Genomic DNA, 20,934 nt, shown 5'->3' with positions numbered 1-20,934 from the left:
CTGACCGTACTGGTTTAGAGCATTTTAACAGGGGAAAGTGATCTCTCCTGATATCGAGGAAACAGAATTAAAAGCCATAATAGTCATTGGGTGCGTCCTAATCTAATGGAATTCCTATAATATTATATAGCACAGCAGTGACTGCAAGTTCCATGGCACTTTGGTGCCCATGGCAACTTGCTCCCAAAAGCAGCGGTTGATTGGCTCATATCCCAGGCTGCAGCAGTATTGGGAAGAAGCTTAATGGCTGCGTATTTAAATGAAAAGCAAATGAGTCTGCTGGGCTGGGAAGAGCAATGGGTTAATCTATTTTGGCCTTTCAGTTCTGCCAGGTTTGCATGTTTTCATTATTAGGATTTTAAAATAATGAATCTTAGAACAGACCTGTAGGACTGGATTTCCCCTGCGTCCAAGCTGTGCTCAGCACTAGGGTGGGATGATGAGCTCCCCAGGAGCTGTTTACACCTCCGGCGCTGTGAACTGGTCTGTGGAGAATCCAGGCATGCGTAAAAGCAGCAGGAGTTAGAGCAGCCTAAGGAACCCTACATCACAACAAGAGCAATGTAGCACAATGGAACTCCACCCCACAATTGACATCCATCCTAGCTCCCCAAACATGTCCTCTGTGGTGCACTAGGCTGGGGAATGACTGTTCCAGGAGCAGCTCCATCAGTCACACAGGTGCCTAGGTTAGAGAGTATGAAACCCAGAGTTCTCCATTGTAAGCCCACCTCTCTGGAGTCCTATGCTGCAGACTTAACACAAGGCCCTCCTTCCCTTCCACAGCACCCCAGCATTAGAGCGATAGGCACAGCATACCAAACCTTGCAACAACTGAAAGGCCCAGGAATGACGAACATGTAGGCGTTACCCGGACAGTACATTAAGCTGATAAGTAAAGAGATCCCTAGGAGGACTGGACCCACAAAGGCAGACACACCTTATGACTCTGGATTACTAATTCATCCTGTATCCACCAAGGAGATCACAGAGAGAGATAGTGTGAGAATAATCATAGTGACTTTCTGGAACTTGAGAGCTCGGGCAAATTCTGACGGGGATGAGCAGGGGTCACAGGTTCCTTTCTTTTCCTTTTTTAAATGCAATTAAGGGAGGGTTTGGAGTCCCAAGGGAATGAAGAGCTCTTGCTCAGGGCTTAGCAGCAGCTGGAAAGGCCAAGGGGCAGCTTGAGAAATAGCTTCTCCTTTTAAACCCTACAGGAAGTCTCTGAAAGCGACCTATATTGCATTAGTAGTCATTCTGGGGAGAAAGTACTTTCCTCAGTTCCACTGGGTATTACTGGGTAGGTAATTATTTGCCTGAACTAACCTACTGGATGGAGACCTGAACTACATGAGGTGCTCACTGTAGGTATTTTGTCTGGAAGTCTACGATTTGCTCTTTTTCTTGCTAAGAATGGCAGTGAACTCAGTGAACTCTCACTTTCAAAGCCAATGTGGTTACCAGCAATTTGGAGGTCACTAGATAGTGCAGCTAAAACTCTCTAAAATTTAGAGTGATCTTCACAATGTGGTTTTTCAGTAACTAAACAGCAGCTCAGGGGTCCATATTTATCTAAGTGTGGGGTAAGCCCGGTAGCCTGATGGCAGAGCAATGTGCTTCCACAAAGAGGATCTGAGTTCAGAACCTGAGCTTTGGCCCCTTGACTCTGGGCCATCAGACCCTGAGCGTGTTGCTGTTATAGAATAACCCTCTTATGGGCTCCCCAGCAAAGACACAGAGCTGACAGGCTCTGAAGGGAACTGTCTTGTCCTCATTGGCGGAAAGGAGCGTTGCCATGATGTGGAGCCTTTGTGAATGGCAACAGGGGAGGGATAAAAAGGTGAAGTGGGGATACCTCTTGCTCCCTTTCTCTTTACCTGGCTGCACAGGTCAGTCCAGTCTTTCCTCATGCTGTAGGCCCCCAGAGCTGTCTGGGACTTCCCCTTGGCAGCTGGAATGTGGCTGCCTTGCACTAAATCAAGGAGAGTTATATTAGGAGTCCCGCTAGGGGAATTCTGCTAGGCGCTCAGCGAGCCCCTGGGGAAGAGAATCTCCGCATTTGTTTACGCCATTTTCTTTTTTCTCCCAGATCTATTTTGACAGGGCTGTTTCCTGCATCATCAGGCACGATATTTGTTTATGGCAAGGATATCAGAACCGATCAGGACCTCATCAGGAAGAACATGGGTGTCTGCATGCAGCACAACGTGCTATTTAGTTGCCTCACTGCCAAGGAACATTTGCTGCTCTATGGCTACATCAAAGTCCCGCACTGGAGTGAGCAGGAGCTGGATGAGGAAGTGAAAAGGTCTGATAATGCGGATGCCACACTCCCTCAGCATGTGTCACCTACAGTGTTCTCGCATGTTAATGCAGAGTATGGCTGTAATAGTCACCACAAGTGGTTGGACTCAATGCAGGAATCACTGGGTAAAATTCTACAGCCGGTGTTAAGCAGGAGGTCAGGCTAGGTTACTATAGTATCCCTTTTGGCCTAAAATCTTTGGAGCTAGGAAAACATGGACCCTGTCCCAAGGAACTTACAATCAGCTGTAGATATTCTTCTTGATGAGATTCCCCAGTATGGTTCCAGGTACTTTGCACCACTCCAGAGACAGAGCTCCAACGAGCCAGCTAAAATGGGATTAGAGCTGCTTTGTGTCACCAAAACGTGCAAAGACCAGGAACCTACCAGTGAATCTGGCACTTTGTGTTCTCCAGCCGCAAGATCCTGCCCTTAACCTTGACATGTCAGATGGAATTTTTGAAGCATCCTAAAAAACACCCCCCCTGTGTCTGAGCTACATGTTAAACTATCGTGCTGCATTATGACAATTCTGCGTGGCAGTTCATGCCTGAGCAGTTTTTCATTTGTGTTAATGTTGCTTGATGCATTCAGATTCCCTTCCTTTTGCTAAATAACTGAACTGCAGCCTTTGGGGGCTTTTTTGCGTTTTGAAGGACTCTGAAGGATACTGGCTTGTACAGCCATCGTCACAAACTAACTGGCTCCCTGTCGGGAGGGATGAAAAGAAAGCTGTCTATATCGATAGCTCTCCTTGGTGGATCAAGGGTCGTGATCTTGGATGAACCAACCACTGGTGTGGACCCATGCTCTCGGAGGAGTATTTGGGAGATTATATCGAAAAATAAAAAAGGTACTGCAAAGATACTCGGGGTAGCATTTTTTAAATGCACCCAAGTGATTTAAGCTCCTAAGTGGCTACATCACTTTTGAAAATGGGGCTTAGGGTCCTTTGTTGCTTTTGAAAACATTACCCAAGATTCTTACACATGAAAATCCAGCAGCAGTAGCCACAGTTAGAAATGGGGGCCCTGGCAGGTAAAAGTTGCCCTTGCTGCTAATGGCAGGATTAGGGTTGGTTGGAAAATGGTTGGATGTTCAAGAATGGGTACGGACAGGCTTGGCCAAGCAATTGTGTCCCTCATCCAGGCTCTGATCCAAAGCTCATTTAAGTGAATTAGAGTGTTCAGTGGGTTTTGGACCAGGTCCCCAGTCCTTGAAAAATATTTCCAGAAGAATTATAATACATTTATCAAGGAGGGAGCAGTTTTCTCGAAGTCTTAATTATTGTAACAATTTCATGAAAGGGGCCTGACTGACAGTCCACATGATTCATGCCCGATCTTGTACTAGCACCCAAGTGACTAGTCTGAGGGCTGAATGGTTCAACCAGGCCAGAATCCTTCTCCCTGGGCTATGAAGTAGCAGCAGGACTGCTCCCTGGGCATTACTCCAGCCACAGGGATGGATGAAGCTCCATAGCCCAAGCACCTCTGGATCTATAGCTGGTGGAAGATCCATTGGTACCACCTTTTTCTGCCTCTCTAAAAACCTCCATGGACTATGAGATATGGAGACCACAAAGAGCTGGGCTTTATGGGGAATAGGGTCTTTTGAGACCCTCGATGGGCTCCTGTTATCTTCCGCTAAATTCACTTTGAAAAATTAACTCTGCCATAGTGCTTAGGGGAGCTTTCAGTTTCTTCCTAATATTGCCTCTTAATCAACTCCACTATTAATTCTAGACATGTACATATGATATTCAATGCACTGTCTGTAGCCCTCATTTGACTGTCTTTTGCCTGTACCACATATTTCAAAATCTCCATTTATTCTATCATGTGTCTTTTGTTTTGTTTTCATATGCATTTTCCAGGCCGAACAATTATTCTCTCTACCCATCACTTGGATGAAGCGGAAGTTTTGAGTGATCGAATTGCGTTCCTGGAACATGGAGGACTCAAATGCTGTGGGTCTCCATTCTACCTCAAAGAAACGTTCGGTGATGGATACCACCTGACTCTCACTAAGAAGAAGGTTTGTAACTGTGTTGGGAACTGAAGAGGTTTAGGCTGAAATTTTCAGAAATAACGAGTGGTTTTGGTTGCCCAATTTGAAATACCTTCAAGGGGCCTGAGTTCCATCGTAAACAGAATTGAGAAGAGAGAGGCAAATAACGGCATCCCATGAAAATCAAGCACACTGTGGAAAGGTTGGTAGAAGGTGTTATCTACATGGTGGAAATTGACCAGAATAGCTATTCTGGAATAATTCTCATGTATGGACCCTTTTTCCAGATTAAAAATGATATTAGTCCAGAATAAAGTCACTTTTATTTCAGAAGAGTTCCCACTTGGGGAATTATTCTGGAATAGCTATAGTGGCCAGTCTGAGTTTCCCCAGACATGCCATAAGTGGTGGAGTGAATCAAAATGAAACCTTGAGTCCTGATTCAGCACTTAATCACACTGGGAAAAGATAAAGGGTTTATGGGTAGGGTGACCAGATGTCCTGTTTTTAAAGGGACAGTCCTGTTTTTTGGGACTTTTTCTTATATAGGCACCTATTACACCCCCACCCCCGTTCCGTTTTTCCACAGTTGCTGTCTGGTCACCCTATTTATGGATGCCTTCCAGTCACATGGCTGCTCAGGTGGGGTACAAAAGGAACAGGAAGCTGAGTCAAAAGGGGAATTTAGGGGAAGGGTGAGTCTTCTCTCCTCCTCGCTGTCTAAAGCAGGGAAAGCCTCTGGGAATCTTGGCCCAGTGTTTCTCAGCTTTCTTAGCTTGCAGTCATGCTTATCCATAAAGTAAGCTTGAAAGAGATTAAGCAGATGAAGGTCCCACATTCAAAATCAATGGGAGTTGTGGCCCTGATCCTTCTTGATGCTTTTGAAAATCTCAGCCTCGGCCAATGGGGCTTAAGCACTTGCTTAAAGTTAGGCACGTGCTTGAAGTGCTTTTCTGAAAGGGGGCCTTTGTGTGCAAGGTTTTAGTCTGATGTGCTAGGGGACAAGAAACAAAATAGTGGGATGTAACCAGAAAATAGAGAAATTTCCCAGTGGATGGGGGTGGGGGATTTCCTTGGCCATGGCATCTCCACTTCTGATTACCAAGTAGCTGCTCTTATTACTCCTGAGGGCATTCTGTGCCAAAAATTAAAAATTCTGCCCCAGAAAAATAAAAATTCTGCACACAATATTTTAAATTTTTGCAAATTTTAATTGTCAAATAAATGTGGAGACTCCAGCATAGCATTGGGTATCACTGGCTGCACAGAGGTGGGAGATCATTGTGCAATGCCCACGGGACATGGACTCAGCGGTGAGACTGCACCCAACCCTGACACAGCTCAAGGACTGGGGTTACCCCAGAAACACCCCAGAGCCCTGCCCCTCTGTGCCAGGTGCACCAGGCAAGCTCAGCAAGGCAGGATCCAAGTGTGGAGGGGCTTAGTGTGGGGGGATCCAGGTGTGGGTTGAGAGGGTTCTGTGTGGGGCAATCTGGGTGCGGGTGGCTCAGTGGGGGATCCAGGTGCAGGGGGGATCTGGATGCACAGGGACTTGGTGGGGGGTTCTGGATGCAGTGGTAATGGGACTCTGCAGGGGTGTCCCGGTGAGGGTGGTTGGGGCTCAGTGGGGGAAGGGTGTCTGGATGCGGGTGGAATAGAGCCCAGCAGAGGGGGTATGGGTGTGGGAGGCTCAGTGGGGGGTCCAGATGCAGCTGGTTCAGGCTCGGTAGGGTGGGGATCTGTGTGCAGATGGCTTGTCTGGGTGGTCCAGGTGCAGAGGGAGTGGGGTTTATTGGGGGGGGTTCTGAGTGCGGGGGTGAGGCTTGGCAGGCGGGTCTGGGTATGAGGGGGTCAGGATGCATAGGGGTTGGGCGAATGGGGGAGCAGCTCCCTGTACAGGAATCCCTCCTCCTGCAGCGGAGGAGTGATGGGTGCAGGAAGCGGGGGGGGGGGGGGGGGGCTGAGGGGGAGTTTGCAGAGCTCCCTTCAGCTGGGGGAGAAATCTGGTGGTAGATCTGACCCAGCCCCAGATGCTGTGCAAGGGAAGAGGAAGTCCCATCCTCCACAGCCCAGCCGGGACTAGCAGCTGAGCCCGCAGGGTAGGAGCCATCAGCCAGGTCCTTCGTCAGTCCCTCCTCCTGCCCCACAGTGATTTACCTCTCTGCTGGCTGCCCTAGGCCCGCAAAACATACTGCTGGGGAGGGTTGCATGACTGCTCTTGGTGCTTTGCTTTGCGTCCCTGTTAGGAAGTCATTTTTCTGTGGGGGAAGCAAAGAAATCTATACGGGACATAAATTCTGTGCATGTGCAGTGGTGCAGAATTCCCCCAGGAGTAAAGTCTTACAGAGGTTCTGTGTTCCTTCTGACAATGAGACCTTCAGTCTCCTCACTCCACGCTCTGCGCCTGTGTTGCGGTCTATGATGGTTTACCAGAGTAAGCCATACCATCCACAGAGAGAGCTGGCTGTCAACCCTGCTGCTATTTATAAATGATACTGGACCAGCTAAACCCCCCATGGCCCAGGGGCTGAGTGCTGGGCCAGCTCAGGGAGGAAGAGACTAACAAGGGGCAGAGGCCTTGAATTTGCCTTAGAGCAGAGAGTTCTCTAACTAGGCCATTGACCCACCCTCTTTGCCCCCCTGAAAGCTGAAACACAGACGTCCTCCATTCGAAAAGAGGAATAGGATATCATGGGAGGTTAAAGGCAAAGCTGCCTGTCGAATGTAAATTCAGCAGTTGGGAGAGAGTCCATGGGAAATGTCGTCCCTGGAGCCGAGTGTTCTGCCACTTCACAGAAGAAGAAATCTGCTATTGATACTATGGTATCATCAGAAGCCCTGCCAGGTAGGGTGCTTTGCAGACACTTAGTGAGAGCCACTCCGTGCCCCAAAGAGGTCACAGTCTAAATAAATAAGAGAGACAAAGTGAGCAGTATTAGCTCCATTTTACAGGTGGGAAATGAGACACAGAAAGCGTAAGGCTCAGCTCCTCAGAGGGATATAGGTGCAGAACTCCAATTTAAATCAATGGGAATTAAGTGCCTACCTACTTTTGAAGATCTGGGTCTAAAGGTATGTCTACACTGCAGCGGGGAGCGAGCCGCCCAGCCTGGGTACACAGACTAGCACAAGCAGGCTGAAAATAGCTGTGTGAACATTGCAGCTTTGGCAGAGACACAAGGGGCCGGGTGAGTTAGAGCTCAGGTGGCTAGCCTGAGTCTCTGCTGGAGCTGCTTCGTACACACACAAACAACAAGGAGTCCTTGTGGCACCTTAGAGACCAACAAATTTATTTCAGGGGAGGGATAGCTCAGTGGTTTGAGCATTGGCCTGCTAGGGTTGTGAGTTCAATCCTTAAGGGGGCCATTTAGGGATCTGGGGCAAAAAAAAATTGGGGATTGGTCCTGCTTTGAGCAAGGAGTTGGACTAGATGACCTCCTGAGGTCCCTTCCAACCCTGTTATTCTATAAGTTTTCGTGGGCTAGAACCCACTTCATCAGATGCATGGAGTGAAAAAATGTAGGCAGGTATAAATATATAGCACATGAAAAGATGGGAGTTGCCTTACAGTTGGCGCTCAGTGTTAAAGAGGCCAATTCAATTAGGGTGGATGTGGCCCATTCCCAACAGTTGATAAGAAGGGAATGGGCCACATCCACCATGATTGAATTGGCCTCATTAGAACTACAAAAAGTAATTTTCCCTCTGTTGATATTTACCCCTTCTTGTCAACTGTTGAGAATGGACCACATCCACCCTAATTGAGTTGGCCTCATCAGCACTGACCCCCCATTTGGTAAGGCAACTCCCATCTTTTCATGTGCTGTATATTTATACCTGCATACGTTTTTTCAATCCATGCATGAAGTGGGTTTTAGCCCACGAAAGCTTATGCCCAGATAAATCTGTTAATCTCTAAGGTGCCACAAGGACTCCTCGTTGTTTTTGCTGTTACAGACTAACACGACTACCCCTCTGAAACCTATCATACACACAGCTATTTTGAGCATGCTCGTGCTTGTCTGTCTACCCAGGCTGGGCAGCTCACTCTCAGCTGAAGTGGAGACATACTCTAAGTGACTTGCCCAAGGTCAATCAAGTCTATGGCAGAGCTAGGCCTTGAACCCAGATCTCCTGCAGCCCAGTCCAGTGCCTCAGCTGTAAGACCATTTCATCTGCCTTTGATAAAATTGGAATCTCGTGTCTTGAAGACGGTTCACATAACACTCGCAGATAAAGTCGTGGGTTAGGAGGCTGGCACCCCTGACTGATATTTGATCATCAAGAAACATCTTCTTTTCCTAGTGTCCAAACCAGAACCTGGCAGAGGAGTACAACACCTCAGCAGTGACCTCCCTGATCCAGTCACACCTCCCAGAAGCTTATCTCAAGGAAGATGTTGGTGGAGAGCTTGTGTATGTGCTTCCACCATTCAACTCCAGAGTCTCTGGAGCGTATCAGTCTCTCCTGAGGGCTCTAGATACTGGCTTGAGTGATCTCCACATTGGCTGCTATGGCATTTCAGACAGCACCGTGGAAGAGGTATGAGTTTAAAATCTTTTAGTTTTAATTAAATGATATGGAGAGTCTGTGATTAACTTTCCCAAAGATCTATAATTCTGCTTTGGGGCCAACCAGTGACACGACTGGGTGGGAATGGTGTGGTGTTGGTTTTTGGTAGGTTAGTCGGCTGGTGCCCCCCTCCCCCCCCGCCCACTGGGTTTTGTGTTTTGTTGTAGTTCTATTTTTTTTAAAGTCCAGCAATGAGAATGTTCTGGCTCACCAAAAAATTCCCACCTTGCTCAGTGTTTTTCAGTATCTTCCCAGGAAAAAGAGATGATGGGCCGGGGGGAACGGGAGTGGTGCTGTGCTACTTAACTTCTTTTGGCAATCCCAATGAATCAGGGTGTTTCGGCTGAAACAATCAGAATGAGAGAGTTCATAATATCTACATTTTGTATGTTGTCCATTATGCTTCAGGGTGAACACCATATAGGCCACTCAGAATGACTGTCTCCGTCTGTCTGTCTGCAAACCCACAGAGAAAGTGCTGCATCGTTTCCCATTCAGAAGCTTTAGTTCACTAACATAAATGTTTTCAGATGAAAGAGTAAATTCTTCAGAAACTGATAGGGGCTGCTGGAGAGGCATTGGTCCAGGTGCCCAGTCTGACCTGTTGGACTCTAACCCCCAGAAAGTGTGTTTTCTCTATCCTAGCCAAAGTCACTGTGAGGCTAGTGTTGAGAATCTGCTGACATTTCTTGTGAAGAAGATTTATTTCCCACTGCTGAATCATTAACTCCCACCAAACACAGGCATTCAGCGAAACATAAAGAAATTTTAAATATTAAGGGCTAGGTTATCACAGCCCTTTCCTGGCAGTGCAGTAAGGGGGCAAAAGGCCACCATTACCCCCTTGAACAGATCTCCTGGACTTGTCTTCACTGCAAAGTTAATTTGACTTAACATGGGTGTTGCCCATCCCCACAAAACCCCCTAACTTGAGTGCTTTTAACTTGGCTGGACCAAGAGGCTGTGTCTTCAGTAGGCAAAAAGGTGTGTTCTTAAGTTAATTAACTTGAGGTAAAATCCTAGCAAGGACAAAGTAATTTGTGGTTTTCACATGGGTCAGCAGGTCAAGTTAAAAACTAGGCTTCCCAGTAATCCTTAATGCGACTTGCTGACTTGTGTGAAAGTCACAAATTGCCTAGTCTTCACTACAATTTCACCTCAAGTCAAGAACACACCATTTTTGCCTAGTAAAGACAAGACTGAAGCGGGTATAGGGTAAAACCTGAGGGAACGCAACTTTTCAGTTGACAACACAACCATTCTGCCGTGCAGATACAGCCTACTGCCACGCGAGTGCTGTTAGTCTTCCAGTGCCTTTCCACAATTCCCCCCATGTGCCCAGACAAGTTCTTCTGTAATTCACTGGGAAAAAGTGTAACAGCAGCACTAAGAATCATGGGATGTGTCCCCAGAAGTCAGAGTGCCACACATAAGTCAGTGCAGACACAGCAACTCGAGTGTTATTTCACAGCATGGCCTCTCACTCGAGTGTAGATAACTCGGGATAACTCCGCAGTGAAGGAAGGCCCTCTCAGTGGGGTGAGCAAAGGCTTCTTGCTCAGTACGCCCCACTGCAAGTGAACAGGCAGAGAGGGAACCTGGGTGGGTGGAGACTCACTCACTAGCCAAAGTAGCTGATAGGGTGCACAGTGGAGAGGAAGCCACTCCATCAAAAGCAGCAAATTTACACCTCACCCAGAGCAAGGAGGACAGCAGGGAGGGGACTTTAATTCAGAGGGGTGTCTCTGAATCTCACAATGTCTCACGAAGGCCAGGGGCACAACTGGATGATAAGAAGACAAGCTGAATGGTTGTTCTGTTTTGTTGTTATGCTAGGGAATGATTGTAACTTGGAATATTCTTCTCTTTTGTTTTCTTGTCCTGTAGGTATTTCTTAACCTGACTAAAGACCTGGAGAAAGACAAACAGCATGATCCTGGATTGTCCCAAGAGGCCAGTGGACTAATGGACACCAAGGAGATGTCTCTGAGCACGGATAGCGTCACTGAAAGAGATGGTACTCATTTAACGTGATTTTATTCCCAATTTATACCAAGTGTAATTAATGACAGCTAGGCTCAGCAGTGAACACACTGTCTCCTTTCTTTGGTTAAATACAGACCAAACTTCAGCCAACCAATCATCATCTGTCCAATACAAGTACAGTACATAATAGTTTTATAATAATACTGGTTTCTAATTGTCTGAATCACAAAAAATGTTCTCAATATATTTTTTTACTCACCTTCTGATAAATAAGTCCTTCCTTAGAACACAGGATTGGGATTCAAGAGAACCAGGTTCTATTCCTGGTTTGGTCCTTGGCCTGATGGGTGACCGTGAGTAAGTTACATCACCACCCTATGACTCACTCTTGTCATATGTAAATGGAGACAATTAAACTGACCTCCTTTGAAAAATGCTTTGAGCTCCATTGATGAAAAGTGCTAGATAAGAGCTGGGTATTATTATTATTATTTAATCCAGTCAAATACAGCTCTCGGTAAAGATGCAAATGTGCATCTGAGTGTAAGCACTGTAACGGATGCAGATGATTATTTATAAAAATTAGACCAGCCTCAAAGAAACTACCTGGAAAGACCTTTAATTTTGTGTAGCACAAACGCAGCTAGGGGAGAGTGAGCTGGTTTCAGTTTCTTTCTGTCATAACCATGCTGGCAGATTAGAAACCTATCTTTTTGCTTGTAAATGGACCCTGTAAGATAGAGAAGTAATTGAGGAGATACAGGCTAGGTATTAGAAAAAACTTTTTTTTTTTGGATTTATAATTTTTTATTAATTTTTCCAAATACAACAAATATACCAAAATACCAGCTTCATCCTAATACACAAAGTAAGTAAAGAGGGGTAGATTAAAGGGAGGGGAAGCAACATGTCTATCTTCAGGGTCTGCATTCATCATAGACCTCTAAAAAGTCAGCCCAAATAATTTTGGGGATGCCAGAAGCTGGGAATGGGCAACAGGAGATGGATCACTTGATGATTTCCTGTTCTGTTCATTGCCTCTGGGGCACCTGGCATTGGCCACTTTCAGAGGACAGGATACTGAGCTAGATGAACCATTGGTCTGACCCAGTATGGCCGTTCTTATGCCCCTTCTGCGGAATGCCAGTTGTTAGGAAAAACTTTCTAACTATAAGGATAGTTATACACTGGAATGGGTTACATAAGGGGGCTGTGGAATTCTGGAGGTTTTTAAGAAAAGATTAGACAGATACCTGGTCTAGGTATACTTAGGGTATGTCTACACTGGAACGCTCCCGCAGCAGCACTTTGAAGTGCGAGTGTGGTTGTGCGCGGGTGCTGGGAGAGAGCTCTCCCAGCGCTCCTCGTAATCCACCTCCACGAGGGGATTACGCTCCCAGCCTGTCTACACTAGCCCTTTAAAGCACTCAGACTTGCTGTGCTCAAGGGGGTGTTTTTTCACACCCCTGAGCCGGCAAGTTAGAGCTCTATAAAATGTAAGTGTAGACAAGCCCTTAATCTTACCGTAGTGCAAAGGGCTGGACTAGATGATGTAGGATTAAGTATAAACTCAATTCCAGCCCTGCATTTCTATGATTTTATGTCCCTTCCAAAGGAGAGCACTGAACATTATTTGCTTGGTCCTGTATTATATATGTGGTAATATTTCATTCATGACAAAGAAAACTCTGATGGACCAAATAGAGAAGAATATCTGGTACAAGCATTTGTCTCCATTTTTTATGTATTCTGTGCAATTATCCATTAGTTTACATGGCAGTTCCTATGCCTTGTTCCTTTTCTTCATTTGCAATTTTCAGATAAGTTTTATTATTGATTTGTGTGTCTAAGAAGCTATTTATTAAATGATGAAAACATCAAACTTGCAAATATGAACAGCTGTAAGTTTCCTATGCCAGTTACAGTTGTACATGTAAGCTATTTGTGTTTTGCCGCTAGGGTAAGGAATGAGGAAGGATGATTCAGTGGTTAGTGCACCCCCCTGTGAATTGGGAGACCTGGGTTCAGTTCTGTGCTGTGGCATTGCTTTCCTCTGTGACCTTGGGCAAGTTACATTGGCCCAAATCCTGATTTGAACAGAAGTTAGGTGCCTAAATACTTTTGAGGACCTTGGTCTTAGTCACACGGTGCCTCAATTCTCTGACTGTAAAATAGGGCTAATAGCACTTCCCTACCTCACAAGAGTGCTGTGAGGATAAATACATTAAAGATTGTGAGGTGAGCAGATAGCACAGAAGGAGGGGGGCAGCATATAAGTATTTAAAACAGGTAAAAGGCTCACTCCCTCTCGCACATAGGCAGGCGTCTGTGAGAGAGAGGGGTGATGTAGTGACCTGATCTAGGAATGCCTGAGTTCTAATCCCAGCTCTGGCCTTGGGTAAATAATTTAGCCTCCCAGCTCCAATTCTCTCCATCTGTAAATGGGAACAGTAATATTTACATACCTCACAGAGGTGTTGCGGGGGGGTTGATTCATAACTCTGAAGTGTTTTGACAATGACAAGTGCTAAGTGGGGTTCTCTTTATTATGCACAGACCAAGTCCTGGTTAGATCAAAAAAGGTGACCGGTTTGCCACTGCTGCTCAAGAGGACAACAGCCGTTTTCATTAAGAGGTTCCACCACACCCGACGGAACTTGAAAGGCTTTTTTACTCAGGGCATCCTACCCGTGATCTTTGTGACAGTAGCCATGGGCCTCAGCACATTGAGAACTGAGGTGGCTGAATACCCAGAACTCCACCTTTCTCCCTCCCTGTATGGTTTCTCAGGGCAGGCAGATTTCTTTGGGTAAATCTCTCTTTTTTCATTATTATTAAACCTGTTTTACTGATTGTTTATAAAATGGCAGATTGTGCTGTCAGGAGAGTGACTAAGCAAATCCAGTGGAAAAGTGTTACACAGAAAACCATGTAATAATAAAGTCATATTCCTAGCTTGTCTGCCTGGGAGAACAGTTTTGCTAAACCCAGCAATCTGAGAGCTTAAAAAAATAGCTTGAATAACTTAAAATCTCTCCCTAGGAATTAACTCGGAAGTATGTGCTCCAAGGTTTTAATGGTATTTGTCATTGAAATCCACTGCTGACAGCAGCCATCTTGCCCAAAGGGATATATTTCACTTCCTTTTTGTAATAAGAAGAGGGGGTGTACCTATTCCCAACCCTTGGGCCTTCAGCTCCAGGCTACTAGATTATAGGTCTGGGACTGAATTCTAGCTCCCAACTCATGTTGTGGGCCCATCTGCCTCTCTCTTCCCATCTTCATAAAAAAGCAGAGGCTCCATTATCTAGGCCTCACTTAACCAAACCTCTCAGTTACCCAAAGGTTAGTCATGTCTCCTCTCCCACCCCACCCCTGAGGTTTGATTTCAGTACGTAAGCCCTTCCCTATTGAAGCCTGGGGATCTTCCTAACCATAAAGACTTAATTATGCTTAAAACCAGCCCTTGACTTCTCCAAAACCTCACCCAAATTAATGTAATGTGCAGCTTTCTAATTCAATAATGAAGTTTCCTGGCTGTCTCCAGTAGACCTGGTCTTTCAGTTAGGAATACCAAATTCAGCTCAAGCCTTCTCCCCGCTGCCTTGTTGCTCTTAGAGTTCTTACCTTAGCACTGCTCATGTCCTCTTCTTCTAGCCAACTGCTATCTGGGTGGGGTGGGGAGGCAGAGCTACCTGCCTCAGTGAGTCAGCAGAACTCACGTCCTCCATTCCCAGCATGACCTATTCCTGCTAACAGGGTGGGTGGTTTAAGGCAAACACTGCCAAATGGATGGATTTGGAGGGAGGCTCTTCTTTGAGCGGACTAGAGTTTTTTGGCTTCACAGAAGACGGGGGGAATTGATGGAGGTGAGAATGTTGACATGTACCTGTTCTAACTACATTACCTGAAACCACAGTAGATGGCTCTCATTTGGAACGAAATTCAGAACTGCCATAATCGTATACGCCATAGCGACCCCTCCCACCCCCTAGGCCTGAATTCAGCAAAACACTGAGGCATGTATGTAACTTTAAGCATATGAGCAGTCCTGTGGAAGCCAGTGGAACTACTCTTATCCTTAAAGTTACACATGTGCTTAAGTACTTTGCAGCACCAGGGCCTAAAATAATTTATTTCCAATCCTTATTTCATGCAGTGGATGGGTTTTTACTACTGGGTCCATACTGCAAGTATCTTGAACACTTCTCTCTTTCTTTGTTAAATCTTAGGAACTTTAATGAGACCACAGATGCTTTAGTTGCTTCGATGCTTTCTTTCCCTGGAACAGATAACACATGCTTGAATGAAAGCAATTCGTAAGTAGTTCTTCATCTCCTTCCTTTTAAATTCCTAATCTGCAAAAAGGAAATGACATAAAATTAATAGCTGTTGGGTATTAATAACATCCTTTGATCAGCTGCAAAGTTTTCATACCCTGGAGTCACATCAAAAAAGGCTTCGTCTCTTGCCAGAGTTCCCAAAGATAGACTCACCTCTTGAAGCTATCTGATTTTAAAACTCCTTAAATTTACAAAGAAAATCAAACTTGTCTAAACTCGGAGGACTAGATTGTGCAGCCCACACACGCTATGGTGAGCGCTTACATGAGTAGTCCACTGACTTCACTGAATTTACTCACATGAGTAAGTTCTCATCATAGGTGGTAAGGGTTACCCTGTAGTAAATATAGACCAGAATGAACATCTTGGGTACTACTCAGCATAAGGAAGCCTATCACAGTCTAGCCCCGGAGGCCGGGTAAACATCCAAGCTTGAAGGGTCTCGTATCTTTTGGCTGAGTGGGCAGAGGGTGAGGTTTCCTGGGATTTTACTGCTAAATCTTCAGGGGGTCGGTGCAGTAACTGCTGAGAATTCCTGAGTGACTTCGTACATTGTTTGCCGTGCAGAGAAATATTTGGGCTGCCTAGACACAATTTGTCAGCCATCAGAGGACTATCCAATTAATGCAACACCCCTGAGAGGGGGGGTTATGTTTCTTTTGTAAGATAATTTTGTCCTCTTCATGTTAGCTTCTTAGGCTGCTTTCTACGGGATTTGAAGCAGCCTCACCAGGCTCTTTCTTAGAAGTCTCACAGCGCAATCACTAGAAACAGATCTAGCAAGAACCACTAAGGAGCAAGGCCAAGCACCACATCAGCAGAGCTGAGCAACCTGAGCCCCCAGTGAAGTCAGCAGGAGCTGAAGGATGCTCAGCACCTCCCGAGAAGCACCATGAGAAACATCAGTCTCTGCAATGTGTTACCTGTGCTCTGTCATCTTCAGTCCATTCACTAGAACTCTGCCATTGTGCAATTACAAGTCACCTGCTTGCCGGTATACAGAAAATCTCAGGGTAACGTGTGCTCATTTTCAGGGTGTGTTTGAACGACAGCATGCTTGGCCAGTGGGTATTCCATGGAAACCAGAGTACTAGATATTCTGCATGCAACTGCACAGCCAGCAGCCAGGTAAAGTTAAACCTTAATGGGGGAGAGTAAATTTAAAACACTCAAGAGGTACCTAGTGTGCTGGAGAAACTATCCTGTGGGACGGCTCACAGGCCTGGCATTGTGACTCGGGAGTCATTACCGCCAGGTCGCTGCTTCAGATTCATCCTAGCTTGTGTTACAGTCAGTAGCTCCTAGAGGCCCTAACTGGGATCAGAGTCTCCTTGTGCTGGGCATGATGCACAAACGTTGTGAGAGGCTGTCCCAGTGAGCTTTCTGCCCAAGGCCCTGCTCAGGCAAACATTTATGCGTGTGTTTAGCTCTCCTACCGCAAGTAGCCCCAATGATTTCAATGTGTTTGCAGGAACAGGACCTAAATGGGCAAAGGGTGGAGGAGAAATAGGTCTGACGAAGTGATGTGATCCCTTGTAGCTTTAAACTCCACAAATCGGAGGCCCAGGGATGTGCTTAGCTGAATAGGGGTAGACTTAAGCCTGTGCTTAAACTAAGGCACACGTGTAAGAGTTTTGCTGAATTGGGACACTAATCAGAATGTATGGCCCAACACTACAGAGCACCGGACTCCTGTCTTTGTGAAGAATTGACCCTTGGGCGGGGCGGGGGAATATAAATTTTGCCTTGTGATGTTTTTAATTAAAGGAACAATTTTTAAAACTTGTTTTCAGACTTGTCCAAAGATTGACTTCTCCCCACCTCACAAAAGAACTTTTTCCTCTCGGATGATTTATAATCTTACTGGGCATGATGTGGAAACGTACCTTCTAGCAACTGCCAAAGATTTCCTCCAGAAAAGGTTGAACATACCACGATTTCTTCTCTTTCTCTTTGTCCTATGTCTCGCTGGCCAGTGGCTTCTTACGTGTTTGATTCTCCTTTAGGAAAGCAGCCTTTTTATATTCATTTCTCACATTGCTTATTGCGATAGGCCCAAGACGGTTACTTTAAAGTGTGGTGGGACTCCATGTTGGTTGCACTGAGCACTCTGCTAAGTTATATCGTACAGCGTATGCGTAACTACTGAAAGGTGCAGCTATTAAGGGTCAACTCCCCTCCCCTTTACTCTGATAGATTTTGAAGAAAAGCCTTTGTCCAATCTAGAAACTTAAGGAAAGAAATCTGGCAGAGTACCCAGTTAAACAAGCCTTGTACAGAGATTGTTGAATCAGATTTTGGGTGCACACAGTATCTAAGTGGGTGCTTCATTTTAAAATGCGTGCTTCAGTCCACTGAAGTTAAGATTAGGTACATGCTTAAACCGGCTAAACCAGGGCCTTATGCTAGCTGGTGCTGTATAGCACAAGCTGGGTTTGTGTGTGGAAAGTGCTAAGGTGCAAAAATAAATGTACAGTTAAATTAGTCAAGGGAAAACCTACTCTCCGTACTGACTGAAAGGGAACTGTTCATCTTCCATGCAAATCTTCCACAAATGTGGAATTGTACCACTAAAGAGGGTAGAAAGATAGCTTGACTCTGCAGGAACCAAAATGCATCTCATCTCATCACCTGCACCTGTGTGAATCCAGGGTGACACCTGTGATGATCATTCGTTGTATAGTGCTTGGAGGCCCCACGAGAAATTGACGCACCTCCAGTGACTTCAGCGGAACTAATGCTGCTTCACACCTGCCGAAGATCTAGCCCAGCCTCTTTCCAATGACAATAATGCATTTTGCTGTATTGTTTACCATGCAGATATGGCGGCTGGAGCTTTGGGTTGCCTTTGACTACTGACCTCAAGTTTGATATACGCCCAGTGCCTGCAAACAGAACGCTAACTAAGGTAATGAATGCCTCCTGCTGCAATGCAGCTGTAAAGTCAGTGCCGAGTGGACAGGCGCCTGAAACGTCCATTGCTAAATGAAGGTGAAGCAAGATTAATGTCCTTGTGTGTTTTAGGGGCGTTACTGAGTAAGCACAGAACTCTTCATTTTACCGTTAACAAAAAGGAAATACATAGAGAATTAAGGAGGGAAAAAGAAATTGAAGGAACTGGATTCATCTCCACTGGTGAAGGGAGGGACACTGTACCCCTCAGCTCCCCCTAACTCTGTTACTCTTGCTGCATCCAGGACCTACACCACCCAGAGCCCAGCTCTTCACTTTCACAAGCTCTCACTCTCCCCAGCCGCTGCTGCTTTGCTCCAGTAATGGCTCACCTAGCCTGGCCTCGCTAGGACTCCTGTCCTCTCCTCCCACCTCCACCCCATTCCCTCACTCTGCATCCTCTCCGCCAGGGGAGCAGCACAGAAGGTGCACCCAAGGGGATCCAGAATGACAGCAAGAGAGCCCTCTAGAGGGGTCTTTCAGTGCTGCTCAAGCCATTATATCCTGCCATCTAGCAGTGCCGGTCAGGCATAGGGATTCAGTTCTAGACTGCTCACGCACCATCTGTTATGAGGGTGAGCTGGGGTTTCTCCTCCCAGTAACAGAAGCAGTCCCTGGGCTTTGCCCAGTGTACACACTTCTCCCCTCAGCTCTACCCTGGTCATCAATCAAACTCCTACGCAGTCTTTCCACGCCTCATATTAAAAAGCCTTGTATGGCCTTCACTTGAACTGCCCTGGACAGTTTGCCTCTACTGTGCTAGAGGTCTGGCATTACAAATGCAACTGTGTCCGTTCCTTTAAATCAAGCATTGCTACAGATGACAAATGCCCTGCCTCCTAGAATACTACCTAACAGAGTGCCAGATATGCACCAGGGAGTTCATGTGAATAGACCTATAGACTCCTCGCTGGGTGAGTAACTGCTCACCAGTGTGAGTAAAGGGGGCACAATCTGGGCGGTAGTGCAGAGTCATTTGTACTTAGTCATGGGGCTGCTTGTTTTTCAATGTAGCAAGGTAGAGAAGGCCAACTGAATATTGGGCTATTTCAGAAAATACAGTCATCTTTTCTGGTTTGCATGCAGGTAGTCAATCCATCCCGAAATCGGCAGCTTGCCTGGGCCAAAGAACTAAAAAATATCTGTTTCCTTCCCTTATTTTGCTTGTCCCTGTCTTCTCTTTTCTCCGTCTTCCCTCTCTTAGTCATTATGGGTATTACTAGTTGTATTTTTTCCTACCTACTGATGAGTGGCAAAGCCACGCTAACAACACCATCTGCCCTTTGAGGGAGCGGGATGGACCCTCACTGCAGCCGGCTTGTTTCTTTAGTGCACTCAGATTTACCCATTGCACTTTCTCATCTCTCAAAAACGTTGTAACAAGTATAAATTGGCATAAAAAAATCCATGGTTGGACTCTGAAATAAAAGAGGCACAGTATGAAAACTGTCAAGATCTGGTAAATTCATGTACATCCTTATAGCCATGACAGTGTTCCTTCAAGCACAGTTCTGCTCTGAGATGTGGCTTCGTACAAAATGGAATTGTGCTGTTACATAGTTTATTGACTCAGTAACTTTCAGAGCAAACCTGCTCTGCTTGCAGGTAAAAAAGATGCTTTTATCTAACCGCCAGCCCATCAGCCTGAGCTGGCAGTCTGAGAGTTAGTGCTGTTTGTTGTTATTCATCTTGAGGTAACACTTCGAGACCCCGGTCAGGTATTGGAATCTCATTGGCCTGGGCAAAGACTCCCAAAGAGTTTACAATCTAAGTGTAAGATGAGAAAACCCAGGCTGGGTCATTCAACATCCCCAGAACCTCCAATTCAGCTGTAGATCAAGTGCAGTTGAGATGTGCACTGATTTTACTGCCCATCAACGGGATGTCTGGGCACCTTCCATGTAAAATCAAGAGCAAAATCCTTAGTGGACTTCATGGAGTCTCTGGCATGTCTCATTTTCAGGGTGAAAACTCTGCTAGGGGTAAAGGTGGTGGGTTTTTTATGTTTGGCTGGTTTTTTGTAGGGTTTTAGGAGTAGAAAGGGCACCATCTCTAGGTAAAGTCTCTGCAGTTGGAATGTTGGCAGCCATCCTGCACCGAGCCCTCCATAGATGGACACCTGAAGTTGTTGTGGGTCTGTACAGAGCTCACTTCAGGATCTGGGCCCTTGTTAACAGGTCTGGTGAGAGTGCACAAGCCCGCTCCCTTTTCCCATAGCAGCATTGCCTCTGCAGGGCTAATGGGAGTAAAAAACGTACATGTGTCGCTAACGTAAGCAGATAGAACGTGTAATACACAAAGTGTGTATTCCATATTCTGTTCTCCCTTCAGTTCCTCTGGATTTATACCAGTGAAGTGAGAGCAGAATTTATCCCAGGGGGCACAGCTGTTAAATAACAAGGTGCTGTTTTCACAGTGTTTTCTACCCTGGGACAATTAGGTGCCCAGTAGGCACTTCACTTCAATAGGCCTTTTAGAAAATACCAGCCACTGACATTGCTGAAATGCAAAAGCACCTATTGTGGAAAAGCAAAGTGTCAGTACATGTGATGCCCCAGGCACCATTAACATAAACCATTAGCAACGGGCGTGTCTTTCTTATCTTTCTGAAGTCAACCGAACTAGGTCTTCTAGAAGTCGATGGGACTAGTCACAGGCTTCGGCACAGTGTAGGATCCGGGCTAATGCACTCAGAATCTTGCATGATTGGGTCGCTGGCCCGTAATTTGTAGATGGCCCAGCTTTAGCAAATGTTTTTACTGC

At 45.9% G+C, this 20,934-nt stretch overlaps 1 protein-coding gene across 1 annotated transcript in view; it reads left to right on the top strand.

Moving 5' to 3' along the window:
* ABCA12 (ATP binding cassette subfamily A member 12) overlaps positions 1-20,934 on the top strand; it is a 90,400-nt gene that overhangs the window by 42,037 nt on the left and 27,429 nt on the right. Inside the window, exons 21-30 of the mRNA XM_073306733.1 lie at positions 2,093-2,311; positions 2,965-3,161; positions 4,185-4,345; positions 8,624-8,860; positions 10,778-10,907; positions 13,433-13,685; positions 15,109-15,195; positions 16,254-16,347; positions 17,013-17,140; positions 18,040-18,127. Of these exons, the coding sequence (XP_073162834.1) occupies positions 2,093-2,311; positions 2,965-3,161; positions 4,185-4,345; positions 8,624-8,860; positions 10,778-10,907; positions 13,433-13,685; positions 15,109-15,195; positions 16,254-16,347; positions 17,013-17,140; positions 18,040-18,127 (1,594 nt within the window). The remainder of the gene's footprint in view (positions 1-2,092; positions 2,312-2,964; positions 3,162-4,184; positions 4,346-8,623; positions 8,861-10,777; positions 10,908-13,432; positions 13,686-15,108; positions 15,196-16,253; positions 16,348-17,012; positions 17,141-18,039; positions 18,128-20,934) is intronic.

The sequence above is a fragment of the Lepidochelys kempii genome, chromosome 11 (genome assembly GCF_965140265.1).
Source record: "Lepidochelys kempii isolate rLepKem1 chromosome 11, rLepKem1.hap2, whole genome shotgun sequence".
Taxonomy (NCBI): domain Eukaryota; kingdom Metazoa; phylum Chordata; order Testudines; family Cheloniidae; genus Lepidochelys; species Lepidochelys kempii.
The sequence above is the reverse complement of the archived record's forward strand: the minus strand, read 5'-3'. Positions and strand labels throughout refer to the sequence as shown.